Below are 19952 nucleotides of genomic sequence, written 5' to 3'. Positions count from 1 at the left end.
CTGGTGGGAGGGGATCATCGACTGTTGTGCCTCGTAAATGAGAAAAAAAGCGGTGATTCCATGGACCAAGTTCAAGTCTCTTCTTGTGTAACTTCAGGTTTTGTCAAATCAGTTTATCTAGTTCAAGTCTCTTCTTGATCTGACCATGTAACTTCAGGTTTTGTCAGATCAGTTTATCTAGTTAAATCTGGTACATTCTTGAAAGTTGCCACATTGTTCTCATACTCTCCCTTGTCCACACTCTTGAGAAGCACTACTAGTGCATCATCATCTTCTACTTTCTTTCCAATGGCTGCAAGTTTTTGTTTGATGCCTTTATATTTGTTCAAATGTGTGGCTAGAGGTTCACTTTCCTTCATGTCAAGTTTGTAAAATTGCATTAGTAGATTTATCTTTGAATTCTTTGCTTGAGTGCCAAATAATTTGTTAAGTTCATCCCATGCATCTTTAGCTTGTTGTATCCTCGCAATGTAGTGAATGATTTCATCATTTAAGCTAAGTGCAATGAGTCCTAATGCTTTCTCATTTTTGCTCTTCCACTCATCCTTCCCATTCTCCTCTATACATTCATCTCTTCCCTCAACTATCCCCCATAGATTCTTCCTCATGAGCAAATACATGGTTTTTGTTTGCTACTATGTAAGGAATTGCTCCCCATTGAATTTAGCTACTTCTTGTGCAATGCTCATGATAATGTGAAGGGGGTCTTACCTCTTGATCCAATTTAAGATTCAAGGGTAGTGTCTACCCTTTTACAGCTCCAATTTGGTGTTTAATGATGATTACAACAAGTTTACAAGCATGAATACACTAGAAATTGCATAAAGCCAAGGATAGTTGGTTTTGTACCTGGATGGTTGGGACATCAAAACAACTTCAAATTGCAATCTAAAGTGATAGAGATCTATATCAGATACCCAATGGTAAGTTTGAACCATCAATTGCACCAAAATTTAGTGATTAGTGCTAATCACTATTTAGTGATTAGTGAGATTAATCTCCTATTTTTTGTGCAAAAAAGTAGAGTGTACGGGGAGGCGAGATCTCGTGCCTTAGAGTTCAAATGAGCTCAAATACTTTTTAAGGGCATCAATAGCAGTTAGTCTAGTAGAGGATCAAGCCAAAAAAACATAAGATTTGACCAAATATTGAATGCTTAATCTCTGTTTTACCAAAAAACATAAGATTTTACCAAATATTGAATGCTTAATCTCTGTTTTACCAAAGATTTCATCCAGAGTCTCCTTGGTGAATTACAAAAATCTGAGATCATAGGCATGTAGAGCACCCTTGAAAACCCCCGGGGTTGAGAGGAATTAGATTAATTCCATCCATGGAAGTGTAGATCTACAATTTTCTCCAGAAAAAAGGCACCTATAAATCAACGTAAATCAGCAGCATGCATCAGCGATTTGAGGAATCATTGTGGTAGGCCAATGCGTGGGGATGTTTCCTAGATGTGGCTAAGAAATTTTTAGCTAATTTAAAAATTGGAGGGAGATCAAGCCCCTCCACCAGCTGGGGGTGCAAAAGATTAGTTGAAAAAAACTAAAATAAAGATTAACTCCTAATCCATAATTAGCAAGGTGATTAGGCTTAAAAAATTAGCTAAATCCTAAGCTAGGCTCTGATACCAAGTTGAATTTGAGGTAATGTGAAGGGCTATGGTCGATCAAATGCAAGAATCAACATGATTAGCAAGTAATTAGAGAGTGATAAAGTAAGATTAGCAAGCAATTAGAGAGTGACAAAGTAAGATTAGTGCACAATTAATCTAATAACATAATGTAGGCATGGATACTCAAAAACCAACAAATTCTCATGAGGCCAATTCCTCAATTTATAGCTTTTACATCCACAAGGTGCCAAGCACCCACTCCCCCACTGATTTCTCCTTGATTTGTGCCACCTCCCTAGGGGGCACCTTTTCCTAGAATCTTTCCACACCCCTATATTCAATCATGCTACCCTTGATTCTCTCATCCACTAGATTCTTCTCACCTTTTCACTACTACCCACTCAATTAAGGACTCTCTTTTACAATCTCTAACTAAGGACTTGTTCCCACACACACCCATTTACTTGCATATTTCAACAAAATTCGATGGAACAGGTGGTGACCCCATTACTCACCTAGAGATGTTTAATCAAATTTGCGAAGCATTTGGCCACATAGATAACCATACTAAGATAAGTGCTCTTGGCCTTACCTTGGATAGCAAAGCTGGACAATGGTTCAGATCTTTAAGGATGGAAGATAAAGCTTCCTTTGAAGCTTTAAAAGAATCTTTCAAAGTGGGGTATTCTTGTCAAGGTACCCGATGGAGCCCTATCGAATAGCTGTATAACATCAAGCAAAATGAGGGTGAAACCATGAGGGGGACTGCATTCATTGTGTCAGATATCTCCACTCACATTGTAGCGTCGGAGATAAATTCTCTAATGAGAGATTAATTGGGAGATTTCTGGAGGGAATCGATGATATTTCCCTGCATAACTCCTTATTTTCCTTAGACCATACCTCGTTTGAACAATGTTGCAAGAGCGCTTTGAAGTTTGAGGATAACTTCAAGGGAACACGTTCCCAACAACTCCACAAAGGCGCATCAGAAGCCTCCTTTCAAGACTATCAGTACAAAGCCTAATGTGAGAAGACAAAAGAGTCTACGTTTGGACAAGTGTCGAACAATTGGCCCGTTGCCCTAATTCAACAAATGACCCAGCAATGGAGAACCAACCAAGGCCAGGATTGAGGGGGCCATCCACACCTTTATCCTAGAAGGGAACTTGTATGGTGCCCGCCCTATCGAGAAAACCATACTGGCACTGAGTGTCCTCATCTGAGACCCCAACCAAGCCTCTATTGTACATACTGTGTAAAGTGGGGCAATCATGAAATCTCCAACTGCTACCACAACAAGGCTCCTCTAGCTCGAGCTTTGCCTCAAGCACTACCCCCAACCCAAGGCAGTCGTCGCTGGCTTTACTAGCTCCAGCATATCCTAACACACCTTAACCTGGCCAAGAAGTGGCCCAAAGGGGAATCCTTAGGGTATCAGAAATGCCCTTACCACCCCCAGTTCTCCCACCTCATCCCTTATTACCCAGAATTGCACCAGTTTGTTAGATAACCCTGACAAAACTCTTTGAGGATGGGAATGAGGGAGAAATCCTAGAAACTCTCACTTATGAAACCCAAGAGCCAACAAGCCCACCTTCGCAAATTCTCAGTCCTCACTATGTTATGGAGGGAGATCAAATGTATCATGTGTACTTAGCATCCCTAGTACCACGGGCTCGAGACATGAATCAAACAAGAAAAAGGCCACCCATACAATGTTACGATTGTGGCGACCTCACCGAGTGGCTAAGTGTCCCAATCGGTATGGCAAGTGCCCCTGCAAGTGCTCCCGCCCCAGCTCCATTATGTGTAGGGTGTATTATCGATCACCTTTATAAGGATTGTGCTAAGACCAGGATCCTGTGGAAAGTCTCATGAAGCTAATCCTCTGGAAAGTCTCATGAAGCTTATCCCAACACCAGCAATGTTAAGAGATAATTTCATTTGAGCTATCCCTCTCTCAACGTAGTGACCAGGCTACAATATAGGCAAAGGGCTATAAATAGAGGCATCAACCTCACAAAATCAGGTTCAAGTAAGAGCCCTTGAACATGAACGAGTAACTCGGCGCTCGCGAAAGAAAGCCACCAAGGTTGGAAAGGGAGAGAGCCAAGTGACTATCAAAAGCGGTTCTGACTCCGGCACAACAACTCATCCTTTGACTTCTTCATCTGAAGAAGAAGATATGCTACGTGCCACCGCCCAAGCTGCCAAAGAACCCATTGACACCCGTCAACTACCCAAAAAGCTTATGGAATATCCAAATCCTATGGAGGAAAAAGAAAGGCTCATGGCTACCCAAGAGTTAATTCGTGATGAGTGTCAAGCTCAGTTGGAAGCCGATCCTCCTACTGCTGCGCCTACCTTGATCCATGCCCGTTTGTCTCAAACCAGAGACTTGCGAATGATACTCAGGTATATCCTTGCGAGCTTCTAGGCCAATCGCTCCCACAAGAGTTAACAAAAGTAGAAGCTACCCCCCAATAGGGAGACAGGGTGGCGGAATATCTTAGAAACTTGGGAGATGAACATCATAGGGGAACCAATGTAGAAATCTGTGTTCCCATCCCATATACTTCAAAAAGCTTAAGACAAAGCAGACCCAGTCTTCCTCAAAGGACAACCTCCATTCCAAGAGACATTGCGGGTCTCTCTTCTTTCCTCTCTTCTTAGGTCCAAATCCCTATCGGTACCTTGCTCCAAGGTAACCCAAGCCTATGGAATGACCTAAAAGACTGAATGGAGGGACGTCTCGGAGGAGGCATGCACGAGACCATGGAGCCCAACAGCTCTAATGAATATAAGGAAGAATAATTCCACATACCTCTTAAGGTAAAAGGGGCTCCTACTATTCGAGTGAACAAGCTCAGACAATACTTTGAAGGTGATAAACTTAATATGCGGCTTTGCCGATAACCTTTGATGGCCACCAAGTCATAGAATTCTTAGATGGTGGAGCTGAAGTGAGTATTGTAACCAAGTAATGCTGGGAGAAATGGGGAGCACCTGCTTTGGATAACACCCGATTGCTAGTCAATAGTTCAACATATTTTCCCAATATAGCCACCCAAGAGCTTGAATAGGTTGTTCAAGCTAAGCCATCAAGGAGTACACTCTCCCATAAAACTCACAGGCCTGAGGTATTTTAATGGCAAAGTAGTACATCTTCCCAGACAACTCAGAAACCCATTGGTTGAAATATGTGGGTGTTGGGGAAGCACATGAGAATTTCAATGAGTTGTGGGTGGCAGAAAGAATTCGCAAACAGCTCTCTTTTGGTCCACACTACTGTCCCACAGCTAGTTGAACCCATTCAACCAAAACCAGTCCCTGAAAAGCTTTGCCACTCCGCACACAAGGCACACAACAAAAAGTTAGCACCACTCAGAAAAAAACAAGCCAAGAAACTAGTTGATGAGGAATCTGCTAAAGCCGAAGAAACACGAGAGGTGCCCAAGCACTTTAAGACCTTCCAAATGGTCGACCGCTTTGTTCAATATGATTCAGCTCAAAGGTCTAATAGTGGCTCAAAGGTCTAATAGTGGGCAACCTGGGACCTCATATGACCACTTTGTTCAATATGATTCGGCTCAAAGGTCTAATAGTGGGCAACATGGGACCTCATATGACGGTCCAGGCAAGGTTAAGGAAGTAAACTTGGCAGGCCCAAGGCCCGTATTTACTGCAAAAGACCTTTCAAAGGAAGAAGAGACCAAGCTCATTGCTGCCTTGACTAAATTCCAAGACTTCTTCGCTTGGAAGTACACGAATATGAAGGGTGTACCTCCAGAAGTGGTCTAGCACACCATTCCCATGGTTGATGGAGCCAGGCTGGTCAAATAACAAGCCTATCCTATTCATCTATGAAATTGAACATACGAAATGGGTATCACCAATCATGATAGTGCCCAAAAAGAATGGAAAAGTTAGAGTGTGTGTTGACCTCAAAAAGGTTAATGCTACCACCATTAGGGACCACTATCCCCTTTCATTCACTAAACATGTGCTAGAAAGAGTAGCTAGAAAGGAAGCTTACAGCTTCCTAGATGGATTTTTAGGATACAATCAGGTGCTGATTGATCCCCAAGGACCAGCACAAAACGGCCTTTACCACTGAGTGGGTACATATGCATACTGAGTCATGCCCTTCGGGTTGACCAATGCCCCCAGAACCTTCCAACGCCTAATGTATATGGCTTACAAGGAATATCTTTGGAAGTTCCTTGAAGTCTTTATGGATGACCTTTGTGTCAATTCCTCTTGGAAGGAGCACCTAGTATGTCTGTGCAAAGTGCTAGAAAGATGCAGGTTATATCGCATCATCTTGTTGTCAATTTTGGGTCCGACACGGTGTGATCCTTGGACACATTAGATTGATGGGACATTTCAACCGATGACAACAAAGTGCGGCTCATTCTCAAGCTACCCCCACCTACAAACTTCAAAGGTGTCCAGCGCTTCATGGGACATCGGCTATTATTGGCGATTCATTTTTATGCACGCAGATATTACTCGACCTCTCTACGGACTCCTTATTGGCAAAGGGCCTACATCAAAAAAGCCTTGGCAAGCACTCTAACTTGAGAGTTAGACGGTCTCAAATGGCCGTGGAGCTATGCAAAGTACCTAGGAGCCTTTTGTTAAATTCTACTATATTCCCAGTCAAATGATATGGTCAATTGGTCATTTTAGACCAATTCTTGTGTTGGTCAACGTGGCGACCTATGTCCAAACTGACCTTAGGCACTATATATAGGCTAGTTTAGCAGGCTTTGTTCATCATCGAGTTCATTGTGGTCAAGCACTCTTATAAGCAAGAGATCCTTCATCCAAAGCCTATCTAGATCACCATCAAATCTCCTTACTTGGGTCATATCATTTTGTAATTAAAGTTTGCAATTAGTAATATTATTTACTCTCCACTTCTTTTAGCAATTCAGTGCTTTATTGTGAAGATCATGCTTTCGCTATTATAACGGGATCTAAAATGACTTAGAATGGATAAAATAACATAGTAAGGTCTTGTGGACCTTGAACACATTATACACTTTGCTTTTGCTTCACCAAAGCAAGAGGGCTCCCTAAGATATGATAGTGTCCCCTCCTATTGTGTGCATGCTATTGTGAAGATCATGCTTTCGCTATTATAATGGGATCTAAAATGACTTAGAATGGATAAAATAACATAGTAAGGTCTTGTGGACCTTGAACACATTATACACTTTGCTTTTGCTTCACCAAAGCAAGAGGGCTCCCTAAGATATGATAGTGTCCCCTCCTATTGTGTGCATGCTATTGTTGTGCTGCTTGACTAGCTGCCTGTAGACTTCTACTTGTGAATCATGGAAACAAGGTGGAGTTACCCTTATCCATGTTAGCACCTCATTTTCTTTCCACTTGCTTATTTCTTAAGCCCATTACGCAAACCCATGCTCAGATACCATGAGAAGAATGCAAGGGAGAGGATGATCTTGAGCTCCTTATACAAGCAAACTTCTTCACACACACACACATACAGGAGTAGACAAGCACACACGAGAGATATGGATGGCTGAATTTTATTCTTTCTTCTTACTTCTCTACTATCGTAACATGAATATCAGAGTATATACTATAAGGGAAAGTACTCTACTACTATAGTATACAAGGTCCATAGTGTAAACCCAACTAACTATGCCATAGCTCTAGTAACCAAAGTAGCTATCATACAGCCTATAAACCACTGGCCACATATCAACCATAAACTCACTAGTCATGCTAGTTGTAAAAGTGCAGAGGTGTCATAATGGCATATCATCGATACCCGTGCTAGTTGAGCTCGATATCTTAACAAATAGCTCCAAGGGTAATGCAGATCTTAGAGGTTTACTAAGGAATGTTGTAAAGCTTCGAGATGTGTCCAAGACTCAAAGAGGTGTTACATATATTAGAGGTCTTAGAGGTGTGAGATTGGTGTTGCAAGTTCATCAATGTCATGCAAGAGCTCAAAGTGATGCTCGTATTCCATAAGTTTGTTAAAGGATACAGCAACACAGTGATGCAAAAAAATCAGAGTACAACATAGCTTCAAAGAAGATGTTGTACAAAAGTAGAAAAATTAAGTGGGGTGGTGCAAAGCTCACAAGTGCGATACAAGAGCTCAAAGAGGTGCTATAGTAAGAGCTCAAAGAGTGCTATAGTAATGAGGGTGGTGCAAGGTCATAAGTGTCATGCAAGAGCTCAAAGTGATGCTTGGATTTCATAAGTGTGTTGAGGGGTGCATCACAATGGTGACAAGAATCAGAGTGCAGCAGAGCTTCAAAGAAGATGTGGTAGAAAAGTAGAAAAGCTAAGTGGGGTGATGCAAAGCTCACAGTGTGATGCAAGAGCTCAAAGAGGTGCTATAGTAAGAGCTCTCAAGGGAGATACAGAGATCAAAAGTACAAAAGTTAATCAAGGTGGTGGTGCAAAGCTCACATACAAGAGCTCAAAGAGGTGCTATAGTGTTGTAGAACTTATCGGACCTCTCAAAAAGTAGAAAAAGAGTTGGCGATGGAGACTAAAGAATGACAGGATCAATCTATTGGATAGAAAACAAAGACATGTGAATGCAAAAGGTAGCAAAAAAAGAGATGTTGCATAGGAGAGGAAGACTTAAGAGAAAAGAAAGAGAGGTGAGCAAAAAGGAGAGAGAAGAGAGAAAGAATGGAGAGAGAAGAGAGAAAGAATGGAGAACTTAAGATTGGTGTAGAGGTTAGGGTTTCGATGGAGGAGCTTGAGAGGTTAGAGGAAGGCTATATGAGGACTTAAAAGGAGGAAATATGCAATAGAGTACGCAAGAGAGCACTATGTTTTAAATTTAGGAGCTATATGGAGACATTTTAAAAATGACATCCAAGATGCATAATCTTTAACCACACTTTTTTGATAGGACAAAAAACCCAATTACTTCCTTTACCAATCCTCCTTTTAATCAAGGTGTTTAAGGACCCTAAGCATCATTTATCAACCTCTCCCCAATGTCTTATATGTATTCTACAGATTAAGCACTAACCTTACAAGGTCTTTTTTGAGTCCATGTTCCTCCTTAAGGTTTCCAAGCAAGATCATCTTTGATAATATAAAGTCCTTACAAGTACAAGTTTGACCACAACACAACACACATATAGAGGTTTCTTAGAAAGACAAGAAACATTAAGCAACATCCTAATGGTGTCAAGATAAGGGTAAGGCTAGGGGGAGTTGGGTAGTTCAGGGGAGCCCGGAATAGTGTGGACGGTCAGGGCTATAGCTAGTCTATATCCGACTGTTGGGTGGAAAGTTTCCCTATTCTCTCCTAGGAGGTTGCATGAGCTAGAGGCTCTTGCAATCATACTGGTATCAGAGCTATGAGATCTACATCCCATGCCTTGTCCGTATTAGTCGTGGAAGCGCACAACAGTCGTAGCATACGGCTGTTCTTAGCCATTGCACAGCCAAGCACAAGAGCAACCACAATAGCGCCAAGGAAAACACCAACAGCAACACAGAGAGCAACAGCCGGTGCACGCATACATGGAGAGAGCAACCACTCTCTCTCTCTCTCTCTCTCTCTCTCTCTATTATGTGCACATCATGTGCATATACTCGGAGGCTAAGCCACCCTAGGCATGTGAGCATGGGAGCATGGGAACATGCTCTAGTGGGACTAGGGTTAGGCCTAAAGGAGGTTAGGGTTAGGCAACCAAGGGTCACACATGGAAATGAAAGGCGGCCAAGAGTCACTCTAGAAATGGAAGTCCAAGAGTCGCTTTTTAAATGGAAGGTCAAGAGTCACTTTGGAAATGGAGAGTCAAGAGTCACTTGAGTACTCTCCTATATAATAGGGGCATGGAGCACTCTCAAGGGATGCTCTCTTTTCTAGAGCATTGTATCTACTCCCTTGTCATTTCATAGAGCTATGTGCTACCAGTTTGAAGACATAGAGCTATGTGCTACTAGTTTGAAGACATACCTCTTGGTGGTATAGGACATCAAGGTTAGGTAGGTGGTACTTCATTATTTTGATGTGTGCACCCTTGGGCTTGGGGGTGGTCAGGTGGATGAGTATATGCCTGGTTTATGTGTGTTTATGCATAGTGATTAGCTAGAGAGATCCATGCAATTTTAACACCCCCTCTCTTGCATTTGCTTGGCACAATTACAGTTAGCTAGCAAAACACCGCTAAAACAACAGTGGGTAACAACAGCGTAGTTCTGATGGCTATCAACCGTAACAACACACAGGCAGCCCAGCCGTGTCTCTCTCTCCATTACTTGTCTGCACAGGAGCGTAGCTTATGCAACAATAGCTGCTAGCTTTTTCGAGATGAGGCTCTCTCTCTTGCGGCTGCTAGCTTTTTCGATGAGGCTTTCTCTCTTACGGCGGCTGCTAGCTTTTCGATGAGGCTTTCTCTCTTGCGCGGCTGCTAGCTTTTTCGATGAGGCTTTCTCTCTTGCGCGGTTGCTAGCTTTTTCGATGAGGCTTTCTCTCTTGCAGTTGCTAGCTTTTTCGAGGAGTCTTTCTCTACAACCGCGTCACAGTAAGGGGATGAGAGTGGCCAAGCCCCACACAACACACAATGGTGCTGCAACAACGGCATCAATAGAGCAAGGCTACACCAGATAACAATAAGGAGCGTGTACAGACGAGCTGCATCACTTCAGAGTTAGCAGAGCAAAAGTCTAATTTTTCGGTGAGTCGATTTTGGTCAGGTACTAGTCTTCATCTTGCACACAAATTTAATTTGTTACCATGATCTCTAAAGTTTCCAAGAACCCCGAGGGTCAGCAGCATGGTGGTCATCCATCTCTAGATACCACTATGGCCGATCTCTGAAGTTTCCAAGAACCCCGACGAGGGTCAGCAGCATGGTGGTCATTCATCTCTAGATACCAGTATGGCCGATCTCTGAAGTTTCCAAGAACCCCGAGGGTCAGTAGCATGGTGGTCATCCATCTCTAGATACCAATATGGCTGATCTCTGAAGTTTCCAAGAACCCCGAGGGTCAGCAGCATGGCAGTCATCCATCTCTGGATACCAATATGGCTAATCTGGATGCGAGTTATCACGGATTTGTGGATTTACATGCACACACTTTATTAGAATCACACATACAACATATTGAACAAAATTTACTTGTCCTTTCTCAAAGTTTGTAGTCCATGCAAGCGACTCTCTAGCAGTTTGTCTCGTTAATTCAGGGTTTTGGAGTGTCTCGGTTGATACTCTAGGGGCATCTACCCCTGGGGGGTCAACTCAAGGCACCGAAACACCCAGGAATCAGGAAGTGGCAGCTATGCTCAAGAGCATGAAGCCTCCTATGTTCTGTGGGAAGAGAAGGAGCAATTATAAAGATGTAGTGAACACCTTTTTACAAAAGTGGACGGACTTGCAACTTTTGAAGCATTCTCCTAATACTGTTCGTGCTCTCTCGAGGCAAGTCTTATGCTTGAGGGCAAGGTCTACAAGTGGTGGGTGAGCCTCGGTGAGAGTAATCGACCTACGTCATGGACTGCTTTTGAGACACTTTTTCGAAAACAATTCTTACCTAAGAACAAGAAGGATCGCAATTGGAATGCTTGGGACAGCTGTAAGATGGAAGTTCTTATGTTGAACCAATATATATCTAAGTATCACAAGATAATTCTCAAGCTTGAGGGTTTGGATGATTATCAAAAAGTACGAGGTTTTCTACATGGTCTAGATAATGAATATAAAACTAAGGTTAAAACCCAATACCCTAAAATTTTAGAAGAGGCCATAAAGAATGCACAAATCTTTGATGATGATATTGACAAGAAACGCACGGCCAAGACACCTTGGGTTGGAGCATCCGACTTCCATAGTTCTAAGGGGAACAAATGGAAGGGGGCCAAACAAGGTAGTGAAGCGGTTAAGAAGGCTAAGGGGCCAATGGGTCCCTTGTCTCCGCAAGATTATGAGCGAGCTAAAAAGAAAAAATAATGTTTTATTTTCATGGCCGTTGATCACGATAAACATAATTGTCCCAAGAACCATGGCAAGGATGTCGATAAGGGCAGTAGTAAGGCAATGCACACAGTGCAAGTCTTTCCACTTCAGGCTTCTCAAAAGTTTTCTGAAGTTCAAGTATGCCATACCGATGCCATTCATGAGTGTTGTGTAACCTCTGCGATGTGGGTACCCTCTTTCGAGCCTTATGATTGACGACGATGAGGCTACACATAATTTTTTGAATTATCACTTGGTTAAAAATTTAAATTGCCACAAATCTCTAGTGATCATAAATACATGGTATCGCTTGCTAATGGGCATGATAAGCATGTATGGGACACCATGGTTAAGCAAGCATCACTCATTATTCAGGGACATGAAATGCACTTAAATTTTTCAGGTTATGCATATTACTCGAGCTGATGTTATTTTGGTGTAAACAAGTTTGTTTGCAAGGTGAGCGCAATGTGCCCCCATCTCCACTCATTTTTTCCCGCTGAAGCGGACCGTCTGTACACGCTCATGAAATAGAAAATCTCTTTTTGTGTTACATGTCTCCTTTAGTTTTGTCTCATGATGATGCTAGTGGTGGTGATTTTGATTCCAGTTTGAGTATTAAATCTCTCAATTCTGTCATATGTGAACATGTTAGTGCTATGCATACTAATGAACAAACTCAAATTTTTTCAAAGCTCACTCAACAAGTTTCTACTTCTTTACAAATTCTTTTGCTTGAATTTCATGATATGTTTCCCCCCTGAGCGCAATGTCTAGCATGCCATTAAAGTTCTCAAGGATGCTAAACCAGTCTGCAAGCCTCCCTACGGCTTAGCGCTAGTGAAGCCAGTGAGGTAGAGCATCAGCTTGCTAACTACCTCGCCAGGGGCTTCATTAGGCCTAGAATTTGCCATGGGCATCACCAATTTTATTGGTGAAGAAAAAAGATAGGTGTATGCATTAATGCATGGACTATGTTGATATCATGATAAAGAATAAGTATCTGTTTACCGCGAGTTGATGAGATTTTTGATCAACTACAAGGTGCGCGATACTTTAGCAAGATTGACTTACGATCGACAGGCTATCATCAAGTTCGCATCCACGTGGAGGATGTGCCTAAGACAACTTTTCATACCAAATTTGGACATTATGAGTTTTTAGTTATGTTGTTTGATCTAACTAATGCTGCTCCAGCTATGTTTATGACGCTTATGGATAGCGTATTACGCCCGTATCTTGGTCGATTTGTTATAGTATTTCTTGATGATATTTTGATCTTTAGCCGCACCGAGAAAGAGCAATTGCAACACTTACAGTTAGTGTTCGATTTGCTAAGGCAAAACGCACTTTACGTTAAAGAGAGCAAGTGTGAGTGCTTTGCCTCAGAGATCCATTATTTGGGTCACATAATCTCGGTAGAGAAAATTCGAATGGATGCTGCGAAAGTAGAGGTAATCCTTAAGTGGCCTCATCCAACCAATCTAGAGGAATTAAAAATATTCCTTGGGTTGGCAAGATTCTATCATAAATTCTTCCAGGATTATGCTAAGTTAGCAGTTCCAATGACAGACCAATTAAAATCTAAGAGTCACAACTTTGCTTGGAGTGCTGACCAACAACAAAGTTTCAATCATCTTAAAGTTACCATAGCCATCGCACCTGTGTTGGCAATAGTAGATCCTAATCAACCGTTCATGGTTGAAACATATGCTAGTGACCATGCAGCTAATGTTGTGCTTCTTCAAGAAGGAAGACCGACAGCTTTTGAGCAAGAAGTTAGATAGAGCTTAACGAAATTATTATGTATATGAGCATAAGCTTTATGCCATCATTTATGCTCTTGGAAAGTGCAGACATTATCTCTATGGTGCTAAGTTTGAGATTTGTCTTTGATCATAAGAGCATCAAATGATTGACAACTCAAACTCATTTGAAAGGTCGTAAAGCTCGATGGACAAAAATCCTCCAAGAATTTGACTTTCAATTAAGGTATCGCAACAAGGGCTGATATAATGTCATGGCTGATGCCTCAAGTCAACTTGTTGAGTTTCACGGAGTTGAAAAGTGAATTTTTAGATTCACTCAAAGGCATGTGCGAACATGATCAGTCATATGCAAAGGTGTGGAAATTTGTTAAACGCAGGGATCCCTTCCAATCCGCAGTTAGCGAGTCCATATGATAGTTCCACATCCAGCTCTTCTTTTTCTAGGGACGAGCTTAATCGTTGGAAGCATTTTTCCATCAAGCATTTTTCCATCGATAATGGATCTTGTCACGCAAAGGAAGAGTATGTGTACCCTCGGACTCAGACACTAGGCGCGCCAAACACTTTATGAGTGTCATGATAGTCCAAGTGCAGGTCATCCTAGAATGAGGAAGACCTATGCCTTAGTGAAAAGGCAATTGTATTGGCCTGAACTTCACAGGGACGTCGATTGATCAACCATGTTAAGCATTCTCATGAGACATGAGCTTGCCCACAACTAGGGTGATGATTCATCCTGTCGTTCATGTGTGTACACTGAAAACAGACATTGGGAGTAGGTCTCACGATTGCTAGTTTCTTTATTTACACAACCTTTGTTGGGGAATCCCTTGGGCTGGATTACCATATATGGGCTTGAATGTGGTTTGTTTGATATGTTTGTCAACCTGTTTGTTTTTCCTTTACAAATCTTACGTATTGTTCCAGGAAACTAAAAAGCTGACACATGAATTTGCATCACTGGAAATGTCACATTACACTCAATGCAAAGCTGGGACATCAACAACTTGACTGAAAGATCTTCAAGCTTTGCATTGAGTGTAGTGTCTTTTATCCTCAACCATAAAGAAATGCACCACTCCACATGTATCAGTCCACCTGTCCTGGCTTCTTTCAGCTTATCTTTCTACTCTCACTGCCTCAACTTTTATCCACTTCCTCCTGCATAAAAGCATCTGCATAGATGTTGGACATACATACATAAAGAAATGCACCACTCCACATGTATCAGTCCACCTGTCCTGGCTTCTTTCAGCTTATCTTTCTACTCTCACTGCCTCAACTTTTATCCACTTCCTCCTGCATAAAAGCATCTGCATAGATGTTGGACATACATACATAAGCAGCCACAACCTTCTCATCCAATCGCACTGCATGTTCAAAGGCCTGTCTTGCAAGCTCCACATTACCCCACTTTCGGCAAGCCCCTAGCACACTATGCCACACCACAGTATCTGGATGCAATGGCATCTTCCTTATCATTGCTACCGCCTTGTCTATATGGCCTGCACGGCCAAAGAGATCAACCATGCAAGTATAATGCTCAAGAGTTGGGATGAAACCATAGTCATTGGTAATGGTCTCAAAGTACATTTGGCCCTTATTCACGAGACCTGCATGACTGCATGCATTAAGAACACTTACAAACGTGACCAGATTTGGCTTGATAGATACTCCTATCATTCTGTCAAAGATAAGGAAAACATTTTCACTCTGTCCAAGCAGTGCATACCCTGCCATTAGTGCATTCCACGAAATCACATCTTGAACTGGAAGATTGTCAAACACTTCTTGTGCATCTGCAAGCAGGCCACATTTAGCATACATATCAATCAAGATGTTGCCAAGAAGGAGCTCTCTTTCCAACCCTTTTCTCACAATCTCCGCATGTGTTTCTCGGCCCTTGATGGTAGCTCCTATACTGCCACAAGCTTTCAAGCCATAGACAAATGTGATGGCATTCAGAGAGATGCCCTCATAATACATCTGTTCTAAACAGTAGAGTGCCTCCTCACCATGCCCATGTTCTGCATATCCTGCAACTAATGCATTCCACGAGACCACATCTCGAGCAGGAAGCTTGTCAAACGCTTCCTGTGCCGTCGCAAGCAAGCCACTTTTGGCATACATATCAACCAAGGTGTTGCCAACAAGGAGCTCTTTTTCCATCCCTTTTTTGGTAATCTCGGTATGTATTTCTTGGCCCTTGGCTGTGGCTTTTAGGCTGCCACATGCTTTCAAGCCACAAACAAATGTGAGAGCATTCAGAGAAATACCATCATGTTGCATCTGTTCAAAACATGTGAGTGCCTCCTTACCACACCCATGTTCGGTATATCCAGCCATTAGTGCAGCCCACAGGACCACGTCTCTAGCTAAAAGCTTGTCAAATACTTCTTGTGCTTCTGCAAGCAAGCCACATTTAGCATACATATCAACCAAGGTACTGCCAATGAGGAGCTCTCTTTCCATCCCTTTTCTGGCAATCTCAGCATGTATTTCTAGGCCCTTTACCGTGGCTCCAATGGTGCCACAAGATTTCAAACTGCAAATAAACACAACAGCATTCAGAGATAGACTGTCCTGTTGCATCTGTTTGAAACAGTCGAGTGCCTCCCCACCACGCCCATGATTGGCATATCCTGCCATAAGTGCAGTCCACAACACCATGTCTCGAACTGGAAGCTTGTCAAACACTTCCTGTGCTTCTCTAAGCAAGCTACATTTAGCATACATATCAACCAATGTGCTGCCAACGAGGAGCTCTCTTTCCAACCCTTTTTTTGCAATCTCAGCATGTATTTCTCGGCCCTTGACTATGGCACCTATGCTGCCACAAGCTTTTAAGCTGCAAACAAATGTGACAGCATTCATGGAGATGCCATCATGTTGCATCTGTTTGAAACAGTTGAGTGCCTCCTCATCATGACCGTGTTCGGCATATCCTGTCAGTAATGCAGTCCATGACACCATGTCTCGAACTGAAAGTTGGTCGAACACTGCTTGTGCTTCTACAAGCAAGCCACATTTAGAATACATATCCACTATGGTGGTGCTAACAAGGAGATCTCTTTCCAACCCTTTTTTGGCAATCTCAGCATGTATTTCTTGGCCCTTGACTGCATCTCCTAAGCTGCTACACCCATTCAAGCTGTAAACAAATGTGACTGCATTCAGAAAGATCCCATCACGTTGCATCTGTTCAAAACAAAAGAGTGCCTCCTCACCACGCCCATGCTCCATATATCCTGCAATTAGTGCATTCCACGAGACCACATCTCGAACTAGAAGCTTATCAAAAACTTCATGTGCTGTTGCAAGCATGCCACATTTAGCATACATATCAACCAAGGTGTTGCCAGCAAGGAGCTCTCTTTCCAACCCTTTTCTGGCAATCTCAGCATGTATTTTTTGGCCCTGGACTGTGGCTCCAATGCTGCCACAAGCTTTCAAGCAGCAAACGTATGTGACGATATTCAGGGAGATATGATCAAGTTGCATCTGTTCGAAACAGCCAAGTGCCTCCTCACCACACCCCTGTTCCACATATCCTGCCATTAGAGCAGTCCAAGAGACCACATCTCGAACTGAAAGCTTATCAAACACTTCATGTGCTTCTGCAAGCAAGCCACACTTAGCATACATATGTACCAAGGTGTTGCCAACTAGGAGGTCTCTTTCCAAACCTTTTCTGGAAATCTCAGCATGTATTTCTTGGCCCTTGACTGTTGCTCCTATGCCACCACAAGCTTTTAAGCTGCAAACAAGTGTAACAGCATCCCGAGAGATGCCTTTGCATTGCATCTGTTCGAAAGAGTTAAGTGCCTCCTCATCAGCCCCATGTTCCACATAGCCTGTGATTAGAGCATTCCAAGAGACCACATCTCGAACTGGAAGTTTGTCGAAGAGGTCCTGTGCCGTTACAAGTGAGCCACATCTAGCATACATATCGACCAAGCTGTTGCCAACACGGAGCTCTATTTCCAACCCTTTCCTCACAGCCTCAGCATATATTTCTTGGCCCTTTTCCGTTGCACCTAAGCTGCCACAAGCTTTCAAGCTGCAAACAATTGTGAAAGCATCCGGAGAAATGCCCTCATGTTGCATCTGCCTAATGCAGTTAAGTGCTTTTTCACCATGCCCATGTTCAGTGTATCCTCCAATTAATGCAGTCCACAAGACCACATCTCGAGTCGGGAGCTTGTCAAACACTTCTTGCGCTTGTACAAGGGAGCCACATTTGGCATACATATCAACCAAGGTGCTGCCAATAAAAACGTCTCTTTCCAGCAACCCCTTGCTTGCAATCTCTAAATGTAATGCGCGACCTCTTTCAAAGTCTTTCAGCGCAGCGCAAGCCTTCAATAAGGCCACGACGGCGTACCCACTAGGATGTAGAGATTCATCCTCCTGCATTTTCTGGTACAGGGTGAGAGCATGACTTAACTCCCCAAATTTAACATAACCTGTGATGAGTGAACTCCACGAACATTCATCACGATAGACCAGCCTGTCAAAAACCTGCCGGGCATGGCACATGCTTCCAACTTCCACTAGCGCAGAGAGGAGGTGATTCCCGAGTGATGCATGCGCTTCGAGACCATGTTGATGCATGTAGGCATGCAAGCACAAAGCCTGCTCTAGGTTCTTCCCCTTTCTGCACTTGAGCAAGATGCATGCAAAGTCCTCAACCGAAGGTTGCAGGAGCGGCATCATTAATGGAGTGGCTGCTCTACGCTTGGAATCTCCCAACCATTATTGCTGCTGTTGCTGCTGCTGCCAGGCTCTTCGGGTATCAGCATGCCGCGAACCCAACCTGGATTGTGCCAGCCGTCCATCTCTTCTGCGGGAGATCTGGAGCCCTTGACTTTCTGTAGCTCACGCAAAGGGGGCTCACTCTCGCTAGCTGAGAGAGAGCATCCCTTCTCTGCGATGCTCTGACAATCTCCTGATGCATCCATTTCAAACATATACATTCTCTAAAATCTTGCTTGCTGCCTACTGCCTCTTCTACCTCTGAAAATTCAAAGCTCTCAATCGAATGCATCTACGAGAATAAATATTTTTTAAATTTCACAAGGAAAAATCCTGTGGAAAAAAAATTCCTGCTGCCCTTGTTAAAAAGGATTTGCAAGCCACCTACATACGGATGTTATATAAATGGGGGGTTGTGACTAAGGTTAGGCCAAATTTTTAATTATGGGATACAAAAATATGGGTAAGGTGGCAGACTACCGGGCTTGGACAGCTGTGGGGTGGAAAGAACTTGATCAGCTACAACTGGAATTTGATTTGTTTACAAGGGAAAGGGATCTAATGAGACAGGTGCTCATGCATATTCAGCTGGCGTGGTTCTCTATTGCTTTTGATGAGTCTTGCTGGATTAAAGACTGGGCTTGGGTCAATGGGGCTAAAGGGGTAAAAGGTACAACTAAGGATCTGTATACATAACTAAGGAAAGCGGAAATGAATGTGGAATATTGCAATAAAATTTGGAAGGTAAGGTGGAGTCCTGGATGCTGGAAAAAGAGATGAAAGGAGCTTTGGGAGTGTCATATTCCTGTTAAATTTCAAGTGTTCCTATGGAGAGTATGTATGTGGGCCCTGCCTATTAAAACTAATGCAGAAAAACTTTACCAGTGGTTGGATGCTGCCCTAGATGTAGAACTACTTTGGAGGATGGTAAGCATGCTTTCTGGAACTATCCAGCTATCAAAGGAGCATGAAGGAAAATTGCCAAGTGGGTTGAGCATGGTATAGGGATTCAAACTCAATCGGGGGACAGGATCCTGGGAAAATGGTCCTCTAATGGAGAGGCTGCAGATGTTATGTTCAGTATTATCAGAGCTTGATGTCTGTGGGAAATCTGGGTCACTAGGAATTGCATTGTGTTTCAGAATGCTTTGTCTTTTGGATTAGATGTGACATAAGTGTGTGTACGTGTGCTGGTCTGTGGTCTATGTGAACAAGCCGAATAAAGATGGAATGGGTCAGATAATACAGAGGCTGCAGAATGGCATCACTTGATTTATGTATCTGCTTAGGGTTCCTCATGCATACTAGGGAAACCTAACATATGATTGATATAATGCAGGTTTGTTTGGATGTGAAGCCTAAACAGGTTAAATTTGGCCCTGAAGCCAGGAGATGGTATCTTAAGGAGAAACAGGTGGATCACACATTTGTGGCCTTCATAGAGAATTATGTGGGGACAAGGCCTACAGTCAGAATCTAGTCTAAGAAAGGAGATGTGTTGGAGAAGCAAACTTCTAGAGGGTGTACTACTACAACCACATGATGGAAGCGTGCATCTAGTTGGGTTACCAGATTTCTTGGGGACAGTCCTCTTTTGTAGGAAGATAGATGGAACATGTTAGGTAAACTGTTGAATGTTGCCAAGTAAAGGGTAGTGATTGGGGGGTGTATGGTCAAGAAGGGTTTGTTTTGTTGTAAAAAGGATCTTGATGTAAAGTGGGTTTGCAGTAATATATACATAATTATTGGTCCCAAAAAAAAATATGGGTAGTTGTGATTAAGGTTAAGGTAAATTTTTAATTATGGCGTACAAAAATATGTTACTCTAAACGTTTT

The 19952-nt window shown here is 42.7% G+C and overlaps 1 protein-coding gene across 1 annotated transcript; it reads right to left on the bottom strand.

The window, feature by feature from the left end:
• Positions 1–14639: 14639 nt before the first annotated feature.
• On the bottom strand, positions 14640–18074 carry LOC147605365 (pentatricopeptide repeat-containing protein At2g39620-like). The gene has a single exon (XM_086793304.1). It carries the CDS (start codon positions 18072–18074, stop codon positions 14640–14642), a length of 3435 nt encoding a protein of 1144 aa, XP_086649430.1.
• Positions 18075–19952: the final 1878 nt, after the last annotated feature.

Source organism: Cibotium barometz, chromosome 59 (genome assembly GCF_041138505.1).
Source record: "Cibotium barometz isolate CiBa-2024 chromosome 59, ASM4113850v1, whole genome shotgun sequence".
In the NCBI taxonomy this organism is placed as follows: Eukaryota; Viridiplantae; Streptophyta; class Polypodiopsida; order Cyatheales; family Cibotiaceae; genus Cibotium; species Cibotium barometz.
This window is presented reverse-complemented; position numbering and strand designations above follow the sequence as displayed.

Excerpts from the sequence above, each read along its gene's own strand:
- LOC147605365 (XM_086793304.1), bottom strand. The coding sequence starts at position 18,074 with ATGCCGCTCCTGCAACCTTCGGTTGAGGACTTTGCATGCATCTTGCTC.